The sequence below is a fragment of the Mobula hypostoma genome, chromosome X1, assembly GCF_963921235.1.
Source record: "Mobula hypostoma chromosome X1, sMobHyp1.1, whole genome shotgun sequence".
In the NCBI taxonomy this organism is placed as follows: Eukaryota; Metazoa; Chordata; class Chondrichthyes; order Myliobatiformes; family Myliobatidae; genus Mobula; species Mobula hypostoma.
This window is the reverse complement of record NC_086128.1, coordinates 57892558-57905972: the sequence shown is the minus strand read 5'-3', so window position 1 is coordinate 57905972 and position 13415 is coordinate 57892558. Positions and strand designations below refer to the sequence as shown.

Genomic DNA, 13415 nt, shown 5'->3' with positions numbered 1-13415 from the left:
CTCCCAGGGAAATCACACGCAGTCAGAGGAAAAACGATCAAACTCCCCACAGACAGCATTCAAGGTCAATAAGACAGCAGCTTACCATCTGTGGTTTTGCCTTTTCTTGAATACAGTTATGCCATTTGCCAGACCTCGTCCCAGATAAGGGGGGGGGGGGGGTAAGGCAGATGTCAACGTCACTGGCTAAGTCACATTTGATCATGCAATCTGCCAAAATGTGTTTGAAATGCTGCCAGCTTCAGCTATTCACTAAATAAGTAATAAGAATGATAATTATTTATTTATAGAGCACTTTCATACAAACCAATGCTTTACAGTGGAACGAATTCAAACATGAATATAAAAAAATAAAAAGTTAGTTAAAAGCAAGGTTAAATAAATAGGCTATGAGCTGTTGTTTAAAAGTGTCAACTGAGTCTGCACCCCTTATGCTTTTAGATATTGAGCTCCACAGTTTAGGAGCGTACTTCAATAAAGCTGATCTGACAATTAGTGTTTGAGGGAGATTGTTGAAATTGAAGAGACCAGCAGAAGAAGACCTGAGAGCTCAAGCAGCAATCAAATGAAAGCAATTCTGTGATGTACTCTGGTCCCAGAACATTGAGAGCTTTAAAAACAAATAATAGAACTTTACAATACATTCTGAAAGATACAGGACTCCAATGCAGAGTAGTTAGGACCAGAGTGATATGCTCCCTCATCCTGGTTTTAGTTGCAAGCAAAAAAAAAACTTGCTCTCTTCTTGATGTTATGGTAAGGCAGGGGGTACAGAAGCCTGAAAACCCACATCATCGGGTCCTGGATCAGCTACTTTCCCACAACCATCAGGGTCTTGAAGCAATCTGCAGAACTCTATTCTTATCTCAGCAATGGAAGATAACTTCTTGCACAAACATGGTCTTATTTTTGATTTATTTTTAAAGCATTAAAGTCAAAGTGGAGGTTATTGTGTTCTGCACAAAGTTCAAAGTACAAAGTAAATTTATAATCAAACTACATATACATCACCATATAAAAGCCTGAGATTCATTTTCTTGTGGGCATTCACAGTAAATACAAGAAAGACAATAGAATCAATGAAAGAATGACCCCAACAGGACGTACAAACAACCAATAAGAAATAAGCAATAAATATCAAGTACATGAGATGAAGAGTCTTGAAAGTGAGCAGGAGTGCAATGAAAAAGTTACATGCAACAGCAACATGGAACACTGTTGTATTTGGCGGTGTACGTGTCTACGATTGATAACAATAACTGTATTTGAACTTCATCAAAGTCACATATAAACTGCATTCACAAGTAAAGCATAATTGTTTTCATGAAAGAACACAATTAGTGCAAAAGCAGTCAATTTTAGCGCAAAGTGATGAAATGTCCTTTTTTACCACTTTTTTTCCCCTTTGCTTTCTGCTATACATAGAGAATAGAAATCTACAGCATATTACAGGCCCTTCGGCCCACAATGTTGTGCCAACCATGTAACCTACTCCAGAAACTGCCTAAAGTTCCCTAGCGCATAGCCCTCTGTTTTTCTAAGCTCCATCTACCTATGTAAGAGGCTCTTAAAAGACCCTATTGTATCCGCTTCCACTACCAACGTCGGCTGTGCATTCCACACACCCACCACTCTGTGTGAAAAACCTACCCCTGACATTCCCTCGGTACCTATTTCCAAGCACCTTAAAACTATGCCCCTTCATTTTAGCCATTTCAGCCCTGGGAAAAAGCCTCTGGCTATCCACAATCACTGCCCCTCATCATCTTATACACCTCTATCATGTCACCTCTCATCCTCCATTGCTCCAAGGAGAAAAGCCCAAGTTCACTCAACCTGTTCTCATAAAGTATGCTCTCCAGTCCAGGTAACATCCTTGTAAGTCTCCTCTGTACCCTCTCTATAGTATCCACATCCTTCCTGTAGTGAGCTGACCAGAACTAAGCACAGTACTCCAAATGGCGTCTTATATAGCTGTAACATTACCTCGCAAAACAACAGGAATTCTGCAGATGCTGGAAATTCAAGCAACATACATCAAAGTTGCTGGTGAACGCAGCAGGCCAAGCAGCATCTATAGGAAGAGGCGCAGTCGACGTTTCAGGCCGAGACCCTTCGTCAGTAGTCCTGACGAAGGGTCTCGGCCTGAAACGTCGACTGCGCCTCTTCCTATAGATGCTGCTTGGCCTGCTGCGTTCACCAGCAACTTTGATGTATGTTGTAACATTACCTCATGGCTCTTGAACTCAATCCCATGGTTGATGAATACCAACACACCATACATCGTGCACAGAAGCTTTCTGTGTGCTATGGACACAGACCCCAAGATTTCTCAGATCCCCCACACTGCCAAGAGTCTAACCATTAATATTATATTCTGTCTTCAACTTTGACCAACCAAAATGAACCACTTCACACTTATCTGAGTTGAAGTCCATCTGCCAATTCTAGGCCCAGTTCTGCATCTTATTGATGTCCCACTGTAACTTCTGACAACCCTCCAGACTATCCACAACACCTCCAACCTTTGTGTCATCAGCAAACTTCCTAACCTACCTCTTCATCCAGGTCACTTATAAAAATCACAAAGAGTAGGGGTCCCAGAACAGATCCCTGTGGAACACCACTGGTCACCAACCTCCATGCAGAATATGACCCATCTACAACCACCCTTTGCCTCCTGTGGGCAAGCCAGTCCTGGATCCACGAAGCAAGGTTTCCTTGTATCCCATGCCTCTTTACTTTCTGAAGGAGCCTTGCATGGGGAACCTCATCAAGTACCTAACTGAAATCCATATGCACTAAATCCACTGCTCTACCTTCATCAATGTGTTTAGTCACATCCTCAAAGAATTCAATCAGGCTCGTAAGGCATGATCTACCCTTGACAAAGCCATGCTGACTATGCCTCATCAGATTATGTCTCTACAAATGCTCATAAATCCTGCCTCTCATGATCTCCACTTAAAAGCTCAAAGGATATATGTCACCAAAAGCAGCCCTGAGGTTAATTTTCTTGCAGGCATACTAGGTAAATCCAATAAACACAACAGAGGCAATGAAAGACCACAACCAACAAATGTGCAAGACAACAAACACCGAATGCCAGTTTTAGAGTCAGAATAACGTAAGTTACATTGTGGCTGATCCGTTATTACAGACAGGACAATCTATAATAACGGTCCGGACATCATAATGCAGGATAAGCTAGCAAGAAAAACTTACTTAACAAACATAGCCATTCCAAACACACATAACTTACAGTGAAAAACACCAGAATTCAGAGGAAATTGCAATGTCTAGAACTGGTGTTATCCCAAATTCACCACATAATACAATCAAACAGTTAGGAATACACAGCAACATCTATGTACATCTTCAGTAAACCACAATACCACTAGAATAGTCTGACAAGCACTGCAGAGAGCGCTGGGAATTAATTAGTTTTATTTTAAAAAATAAACTTTATTCTTGATAAACAAAATCTACAATAAAAAGTGCTAAACTCTTTAGATTCTTAATGACATTCAGTACTGTTAACACTTTCGAACTACAACCAGCATTGGGAATTCAACACTGCAGTTCCAAATACTTCCGCTTCCTCGCAGTTCCTGGTCGCACGTGATACGGGCCAATGATCTCATTGGTGACACGTTCAGCTGCGCATTGGCGTCATCGCACGGCGCGCGGCCCGTCGATATATCCCATAATCCAAGGCGCCTGGCCTCTCTCCCTGTGCCACAATGTCGAAGAGAGGTAAGCGGGAGGAGGGGAGCGGCGTTATCCGCTGCCATCCTCACTCCTGGTAGGTAGGACGCGCTGGTTCCTGTTCGGGTTATCTGTGTAACCTTACGCCCGTCTTGTCACTGGGGTATTTGTAGATCACCGCTGGATTTTAGATGTGTAGCCGGGGCGCGGGGTTGTGTATCGGGTGACGGCCATGTTAGAGTGGCCTGGCGCGGAGACGGCGCTCCTCCCCGCCGCCCAGCTAAGTACTCTGGCTGTTTCTGGGGAATCGGGCCTTTACTTGAGCCCGGGCTATGGAGACGTTGATCTGGGTAGAGGTGTTGGTGAGGAGGGGAGGAAAGCTCTAGGTCCCCAGACGCGCTGGTTGTTGAACATGTTAGCTGTGGAGCACGTTGTGGGCAAAGTAAACTAGTGTCAAAAGTGAACAGCTTTTAAGGCCCTCTTTCAATTACATTGAAATGTTGAAGGTAATTTCTCAGTGGGTTCTTCTATATTTTCTATGCACCTTGTATTGGGGTGCCTCTGTTCTGTGGAGCCACTGTCAGTGGAAGTAAATAAAATGATCCAGAGCACTGCACAGAGGCTGTAAATGATCTGGTGGATCTTGAGTGGTACAGGGTTTCAACCTGAAGCATTGACAGTCCCCACCTCCCCACAGTTGCTGTAGGTTCCAATAACTGTATTCAGTAATATGTACAGGGCTGAAGCAGCAGACAAATTCCAGCTTGGGTTTACGATGAACTTGAGTATATCTGCTTTTAATTAAACAATACAGGCTCTTTGGCACACAGTCTTCCATTGACCCATTAACCTACTCTGGATCAATCTAACCCTTCCCTCCCAAGAAGCCCTACAATTGTGTGTCTTAAATCTCCCAAATGTATCTGCATCACAGTGTACATGAAAACACTACTTCTGTCACCCACCGCCCCCACCATCCTTATAGCACCATAGAACCTTACAGCACAGAAACGGGCCTTTTGGCCCATGGCTGTGCCAAACCATTTTTCTGCCTAGTCCCTCTGACCTGCACCTGGACCATATCCCTCCATACACCTTTCATCCATGTACCTGTCCAAGTTTTTCTTAAATGCTAAAAGTGAGCCCGCATTTACCACTTAATCTGTGTGAAGAAGCCCACCCCATGTTCCCTTTAAACTTTCCCCCCCTTAACCCATGTCCTCTGATTTTTTTTTTCTCCCTTAGCCTCAGTGGAAAAAGCCTGCTTGCATTCACTCTATCTATACCCATCATAATTTTATATGCCTCTATCAAATCTCCCCTCATTCTTCTACGCTCCAGGGAATAAAGTTCTAACCTTCCTCTGTAACCCAGTTTTTCAAGTCCCGGCAACATCCTTGTAAACCTTCTCTGCACTCTTTCAACCTTATTAATATCCTTCCTGTAATTTGGTGACCAAAACTGCACACAATACTCCAAATTCGGTCTCACCAACGCCTATACAACCTCACCATAACATTCCAACTCTTATACTTAATACTTTGATTTATAAAAGCCAATGTACCAAAAGCTCGCTTTACGACCCTATCTACCTTGGACTCCACTTTTAGGGAATTTTGTATCTGTATTCCCAGATCCCTCTGTTCTACTGCACTCCTCAGTGCCTTACCATTAACCCTGTATGTTCTGCCTTGGTTTGTCCTTCCAAAGTGCAATACCTCACACTTATCTCTATTAAACTCCATCTGCCATTTTTCCAGCTAGTCCAAATCCCTCTGCAAGCTTTGAAAACCTTCCTCACTGTCCACTACACCTCCAGTCTTTGTATCATCAGCAAATTTGCTGATCCAATCTACCACATTATCATCCAGATCATTGATATAGATGACAAATAACAATGGATCAAGCACTGATCCCTGTGGCACACCACTAGTCACAGGCCTCCACTCAGAGAAGCAGTCCTCTACTACCACTCTCTGGCTTCTTCCATTGAGCAAATGTCTAATCCAATTTACTACCTCTCCATGTATACCCAGCGACTGATTCTTCCTAACTAACCTCCCATGCGGGACCTTGTCAAAGGCCTTACTGAAGTCCGTGTAGACAATATCCACTGCCTTCCCTTCATCCACTTTCCTGGTAACCTCCTCGAAAAACAAATAGATTGGTTAAACATGACCTACCACGCACAAAGCCATGTTGACTCTCCCTAATAAGTCCCTGTCCATCCAAATACTTGTAGATCCTATCTCTCAGTACTCCTTCCAATAACTTACCTACTACTGATGTCAAACTTACCTGCCTATAAATTCCCGGATTACTTTTAGAGCCTTTTTTAAACAACGGAACAACATGAGCTATCCTCTAAACCTCCGGCACCTCACCCATAGATCCAGGGCCCCTGCAATTTCAACACTAGTCTCCTTCAAGGTCTTTGCCTCATCACCTTAAAAATTTTGGCCCCTTATATTAGCTATTTCCAGCTAGGGAAAGAAGTCTTATCATCAAGCCCACCTCTGATACTTTGCTCCAAAGAGAGAAGCCCTGACTTGCTCAACCTATACTCATAAGACATGCTCTCTAATTGAGGCAACAGCCTGGTAAATCTCTTCTGCACCCTGTAAAGATTCCACATCCTTCCTATAATGAGGTGATCAGAACGGAACCCAATGCACCAGGCTGAACCCGGGGTTAAGTGGGCAGTGGTTGTTCATGTGAGCAGTGGATTGGGGCATTACATTCTAGCATGTAGAATAAATATGATCTCAGTGTAGGTGCTATTTTGACATTTCCACTGGTTGATGGTCTGTCTCAGGCTGTGCTGGAAATTTCTTCAGCGGATGTTCTTGAACCTCCACAGCCCTTGGAGAGAAGCCAATGATTGTAGGTATTAAAATTGAGGAATGTTAGTTAGTGCAGGGAAGTGGCACTTAGATCCAAGATGAGTCGGGTGTGAAAGACCAACTGGCCAAGCAGTAATTTTTGCAGCTGGTTATCGTCTGCCCATTGTCAAATCTTTCACTCATCACTTAAAACCTTGTTTTGGTTTGTTGCAGGTCGTGGCGGGTCATCCGGAGCGAAGTTTCGCATCTCCCTCGGTCTTCCCGTGGGGGCTGTGATCAACTGCGCCGATAATACGGGTAAAGTTCTTTTGACTGTCGGGTACAAGGAGCAGCGAGCAATCTCTGAATTATTTTTTATGGGGTAGAATAGTATAAAAAGTATATTTAGCATTACGCACATTATTTTATTAGTGATTATATTAACTATCTTAATGCAGAGACTATTTGGTCATTTTGAACCATACGGGCATAAAGTACTGAAGCTGCAGATTTGATTTTCGATGATGGTTATTGCAAAGCAGTGTGTTTCATCAGATTATTGACTGGTTTCAGGTGCCAAGAATCTGTACATCATCTCTGTCAAGGGGATTAAAGGCCGGTTGAACAGGTTGCCAGCTGCTGGTGTTGGAGACATGGTCATGGCTACTGTGAAGAAAGGCAAACCAGAGCTCAGGAAAAAGGGTGAGTAACCTCCAAGTTGGAATCAAGAGGATGTTGCACCATGCTAGTAAGTAAGTCAGCAGATTATGCGAGGAATGAAGCAGTATTGTAGTTGAGTTGTCTTTCCAACAAGTGATCCGGAATGTCAATTTGTTCATTTTCAAGCCACCAACTTAGCTTGTTGGGAAATAAAGAAGGGGTTTGTTATTGTATGGTAGGATGACTTCAAGAATCATGGAGATCATTTCTGAGTAGCCATTTCAGATACTGGATATTACAGGAGTGTGTGATTTGTGTTGGAGTATGTTCTTTTAAATTGTCTGACATTGTTCCCGGTCCCCTGTAAGTTGAGGGTTAAAATTGACAAATATTTAGGGTGAAAAAAGCTTAGTGTTTACAATTCAGCGTCTAGATGTGTTTGGCGTGTCCTGGGGTTGCATAGGTGGTGTTTTTTTGTGGTTTGGAACCTTGAAGACAGTTCTCAAGTCAGACCTTGAGGAACAAGTTAGCTTCTTAACAAATGACTTGGAATTCGTTTGGACAACAATTCTTATGTCAACCATGGTGCTGACCTGAGTTAGTCCAATTTACCTGTGTTTGTCCCACATACTAATCCTTTCCTATACGGAGCAGCACACACTAAATGCAGGAGGAACTTCGCAGGTCAGGCAATATCTATGGAATTTTAAAAAGTATTATAAATGTATCTGCCTGTACTACTTCATGTGCCAGCTCTTTCCATCTACCCACCGTGCTCTGTAGGGGAAAAGCTGCCCTGGGGTCCCCTTTAAGTCTTTCCCCTCCCACAATAATCCTGTGCCCTCTAGTTTAGTCTCTTATCCTATGCCCCTCATAATTTTATCAACTTCTCTATGGTTACGCTTGCACTTTGGCCTCCTTCACGCAGGCAAATTGATTCTCTCGCCTCCTCGCTACTCAACGCTCCCAGTTCCGGCAGTTCTGTTGAGAAAGTTTTCTGTGCCCTCTAACTTAATCTCAAATGTGCTCTTAATGTCTTTTGCACCTGCAACTTGATGTCCAACTCTAGTACACATTGTCCTGACTGAAAGTGAGTGTACCATGTGCCTTCTTCAGCACGCTGTTTGCTGTTATCACTTTAAGGGACTGTGCACCCCCAGACCTTGTTCTCCGGGCCCTGCCATTAACTGTTCTGCTCAAGTTTAACTTAACAATGTCCTTTTATTTTGTGTGCTCACTCGCAGTGTGCGCAGTCACCATCCTAAAAGCACTTGCATAGTCTATTCTTTGGCTTTGGTGAGTTGTCGAGGATGGGGAAAGTAATTCATTGCTTTAGGGTGAGATTGCAGATGCATTGTGCTGTATATCCTCAATCGGCAATGGAACAGTTGGTGCAAAGATCTGCGTTAATGTAACACTTCCGCAACCGGGGGACATTGCAGGGTGCATTTGACGTTTAGTTGCTGTTGTATTGAAGAGAAGCCAGTAGCAGCCAATTTACATATAGCAGGATTGCACAAATACTTCCATGTGATTGAGCCCATTTTAGTTGATACAAACCACATCACAAAACAACTTGAATTGCCACAGTTCCCTTTGTCATCAGTTACACTTCCTTCTGACGGAGGGCTGGAAGGTTGTGGTCTTGGACTACAGCTTTTGTGATCAAAACCACGAGGTGTAGCAGTGGAATTAGGCTTTTAGTCCATCAAGTCTGTGCCTCCATTTCAGCGTGGCTGATCCAATGTTCCTCTCTTCCCCGATCTCCTATTTCTCCGCATATCACTTCATGCCCCGACCAATCAATAATCAACCTCTGTCTTAAATATACATGTAGGCTTGACCTCCACAGATCCACATTCTGGCTAAAGTTGCTCCTCCTCGCCCCTGTTCTGAAAGGACGTCCCTCTATTCTGTTCTGTTCTTGGACTCTTGCCACCTTCATATACAAGCCATTCAATCCTGGAATGTTTTTCATGAACCTCCTCCGAACCCTCTCCAGTTTCATTCAGCTCATCTTTCGTAAGATAAGGGACCCAAAACTGTTCATAATACTCCCAAGTGAGGCCTCACTGGTGCTTTATATAGTCTCAGCATTGCCTCTTGCTTTTATATTCTAGTCCTCTTGAAATTAATGCTAACATTGCATTTGCCTTCCTCAACACAGACTCAACCTGCAAATTAACCTTTAGGGAATCCTGCACAAGGACACCCACGTCCTTTGTGTCTTAATTTTTAGTATTTTCTCTCCATTTAGAAAATGGTCAACCCTTTTATTTCATCTACCACCTCCACTGCATCTGGCAATGAATTCCACAGATTTACCGCCGTCTAGCTAAAGAAATTCCTCCTACTCTGTTCTGTCATGATGTCCTGATCTGAGGCTATGCCCTCTTTGGGCCATTAAGAAACGTGAGGTAGCAGTGCATCCAACTTTTTAGTCTCTGGAAGAGGGGACAGAGTGTAATGTATCTAAGTTTGCTGATGACACTAAATTGAGCTGAAGAGCAAATTGTGCAGAGGATATTGAGTCTGCAAAGAGATATATAGATAGGTTAAGTTAGGGGGCAGCTGGAGTACAATGCTGGTAAATTCAAGGTCATCCACTTTGGAAGGGAAAATGGAAGATCAGATTATTTAAATAGTAAAAGATCGCAGAAGGTTGCTTTACAGGTGCAGCAGGCTGTCAAGAGGCAAATGGAATTTAGACCTTCATTGCTAGAGGGATTGAATGTAAGAGTAGGGAAGTTATGCTGCAACTGTGCAGGGTACTGGTGACACACATCAAAGTTGCTGGTGAACGCAGCAGGCCAGGCAGCATCTATAGGAAGAGGCGCAGTCGACGTTTCAGGCCGAGACCCTTCGTCAGGACTAACTGAAGGAAGAGTGAGTAAGGGATTTGAAAGTTGGAGGGGGAGGGGGAGATCCAAATGATAGGAGAAGACAGGAGGGGGAGGGATAGAGCCAAGAGCTGGACAGGTGACAGGCAAAAGGGGATACGAGAGGATCATGGGACAGGAGGTCCGGGAAGAAAGACAAGGGGGGGGGGCCCAGAGGATGGGCAAGAGGTATATTCAGAGGGACAGAGGGAGAAAAAGGAGAGAGAGAGAATGTGTGCATAAAAATGAGTAACAGATGGGGTACGAGGGGGAGGTGGGGCCTTAGCGGAAGTTAGAGAAGTCGATGTTCATGCCATCAGGTTGGAGGCTACCCAGACGGAATATAAGGTGTTGTTCCTCCAACCTGAGTGTGGCTTCATCTTGACAGTAGAGGAGGCCGTGGATAGACATGTCAGAATGGGAATGGGATGTGGAATTTACTGGTGAGGCTGTTTCTGGAGTACTGTGTGCAGTTCTGGTCTCCTTAATTGAAGTATTTTCTGGCTGAGGAGCTGGGGCAGAGTAGGCTCACCAGTTGATCCTAGAGATGAGAGGGTTAGAGTATGAGTAGAGCCTGGGACTGTACTCACTGGAATTCAGAAGGATGAGAGGAGATCTTGTAAAAAAAAATATTGTGAAAGGAATGGATAAGACAGAGGCAGGAAAGTTGTTTCCGCTGATAGGTGAGACTAGAACTAGGGGACACAGCCTCAAGATTGGAGGGAGTAAATTTAGGACAGAGATGAGGAACTGCTTTTCCCAGAGAGTGATGAATCTGAAATTCTCTGCCCAATGAAGCATTGGAGTCTAACTCAGTAATTGTATTTAAGACAAGGTTGGATAGATTTTAGGGGAATTGAGGGTGAAAGATGTGGCCATGGTCAGATCAGCCTTGATCTTGTTAAATGGTGGAGCAGGCTTGATGGTCCAGTTGGCCTACTCTTGCTCCTATTTCTTGTCTCTTTTGTTATGTTCTTTCATATTTAGACATGAAAATTGTAAGCATTACACTATTGTCGTTTGTCAGCACCCAAGCCAAGCATGGCCGATTTGGGGAAACTTGTACTGAGTCTAGGATTTTGTGGTTGATTGTGTTGTGTACTAGCTTGCCTGACCCAGGCAATAATAGCTGCAGATGTTTTGAGACTATAAACTGAGCCAGCATTTGTGGGGTGAAAATAAGATTGGTCAACAGGCGCAGGCAAGAACAAAGAATGTTTGTTGCGATGCAGTATCAATTTTACACTTGTATTTTCATGTGGTTGTATTACAGTGCATCCAGCAGTGGTGATACGGCAGCGGAAAGCGTATCGGAGAAAAGATGGGGTGTTCCTTTACTTTGAAGACAATGCAGGAGTGATAGTAAATAACAAAGGAGAAATGAAAGGTATGGTAACTGGGTTGGAATTGGCCCTTTGCAGCAAATTTGAAGCTAATGTTTAAAGCCTAGCTTGAATTTGTGGAATATCCTGCCCGTCAGCATAGAACCACTTTTTGCAATGACTTTTCCATTACAGATCATAATGTTGGATCTGTCAGCTTGTTCATTTCCTCCTTAAAAAGCACTTGCTTTGTCTGTTCTCAGTGGCTCAGTGAGTTGTCGAGGGGAGGCAAAGGAACACATAGCTTTTGGGTGAGGTGGCAGCTGCCATGTGCTGTTTAATCTCAATCAGTTATGTGACATTTTCTGTAGAGTCACTTTCCCACATCGGTAAACCTGAGACATTTGGGTTGGCGCTGCTAAAATGAGTTAATTCAGTGTTACAATCAATTTACGTAAAGATTCTCGGCTTCTCAGCTGGTTTCATTGGAGGATTGTATTTCTTTTGGCTTCCACTTCTAGCAAAAATAGAAAGGGAAGTGGGTTCTATCCAATCACCCCTAAAGTTTTAATCTGAGTGGAGAACTAGCAACAGCTTGTAACCAGTTGAATTTGTCCTATTGGTTCTGCTGCTGTTGATCTTTTCTGCAGCATCATGTAGATGTGGTCATCAATTGCGTTCGTGGTGCTGCAGGTGTGAACCTAACGCAATTTTAATGTGGCTTGTCCGCTTCCATTCTTGGCCCTGTGGAAATGAGTGTTTGGTTTGTCATTTCCCTGTTCTCTTCCTGATCATTGTTCTGTTTTCATTTCTAGGCTCTGCAATCACAGGCCCAGTTGCCAAGGAATGTGCAGATCTTTGGCCCAGGATTGCTTCCAATGCTGGAAGCATTGCATAAGAACTGTAAAGGTTTAAGCTGTCAATACAATTCAATAAATTTTTACCCATCTGGAAACACGATTACTGGTTTATTTGAGTTTTATTTACAGTGTTCTGTAAGTAGAAGTTAAATATAAAGTACATCAGATGAAAAGTCTTAAGTGAGCTCGGGTGTGCAATGAAAAACTTGCGAAAGGAACATTCTGGCATTGCGTGATGTACATTGTTACAGTTGAATGATCACAGGCACAACATGTGAGCTGCATTCACAAGTAAAACAATTGTCTTCAAGAAAGAACACAACTTGGACAAAAATAGTTAATTTAAGTAGTGATGAAATGCACTCCTTGTCTTTGCTTTCTGGTATAATTAATATTTTGTGTATTGTCTGTATCTACCTGTCTGATGCTGCTACAAGCTTCCTGTAGTTATGCATGTCATACTAGACACAGCTTAAAAGTTCAAGGTAAAGTACATATGTCACCATAAACAGCCCTAAGATTCATTTTCTTACAGACATACTCAGCAAGTCCAATAAATGCAACAAATCAATGAAAGACCACACCGAACAAGATGAACAAACAACCAAATGTGCAAGACAACAAACTCCAAATACAAAAGATAATACAAGCCTGAGCCAGTTTCGGAGTCAGCTGTAAATTACATTATGGCTGATGCATTATTACAGATAAGATAATCCATGATAACTGGTTATAATAATGCAGGATAAACAAGCAAGATCAACTTAATAGTCATCCCAAACATACATAACTTACAGAAATCAATCAGTGAAAAACAACAGAAAATGCTGGGTTAAGAGGAAATTGAAAGACTTTGGAACATTGTCCTAATAGCAATGCCTACAACTTCACCAAATTCACCACATAGCATTAAACAATTTGGGCCACAGCAATATCCATGTGAACCTTCAGAAAGCCACAATAGTAAACACCATTAGAATAGCCTGAAAGTTACTGGCAAGTGATAAATGCGTATGCTTGGCTACGCCAGCACCTCAGGTTTTACCAGCTTGAGTGGAGACCAAAAGTGTTTGGGTTGTGCGAAAAATTCAGTGAGCTGGCAAGTGAGGTTGAGTGAAAATATCCACTCTGGTTCAGGAGCTTGATATTTCAGGGGTAATGACT

At 43.0% G+C, this 13415-nt stretch overlaps 1 protein-coding gene across 1 annotated transcript; it reads left to right on the top strand.

The window, feature by feature from the left end:
• The first annotated feature begins 3685 nt into the window (after positions 1-3685).
• On the top strand, positions 3686-12351 carry LOC134340158 (large ribosomal subunit protein uL14). Its single transcript, XM_063037068.1, has 5 exons — positions 3686-3756; positions 6765-6848; positions 7104-7232; positions 11343-11456; positions 12207-12351. The coding sequence occupies exons 1-5, from the start codon at positions 3744-3746 to the stop codon at positions 12287-12289; spliced, it is 423 nt and encodes a 140-aa protein (XP_062893138.1). The 5' UTR covers positions 3686-3743; the 3' UTR covers positions 12290-12351.
• Positions 12352-13415: the final 1064 nt, after the last annotated feature.

Bases quoted from the DNA above. Each gene is read 5' to 3' on its own strand.
- LOC134340158 (XM_063037068.1), top strand. The intron at 6,849-7,103 runs GTAAAGTTCTTT...GACTGGTTTCAG, and splicing joins CAACTGCGCCGATAATACGG to GTGCCAAGAATCTGTACATC. The intron at 11,457-12,206 runs GTATGGTAACTG...TTTCATTTCTAG, and splicing joins TAACAAAGGAGAAATGAAAG to GCTCTGCAATCACAGGCCCA.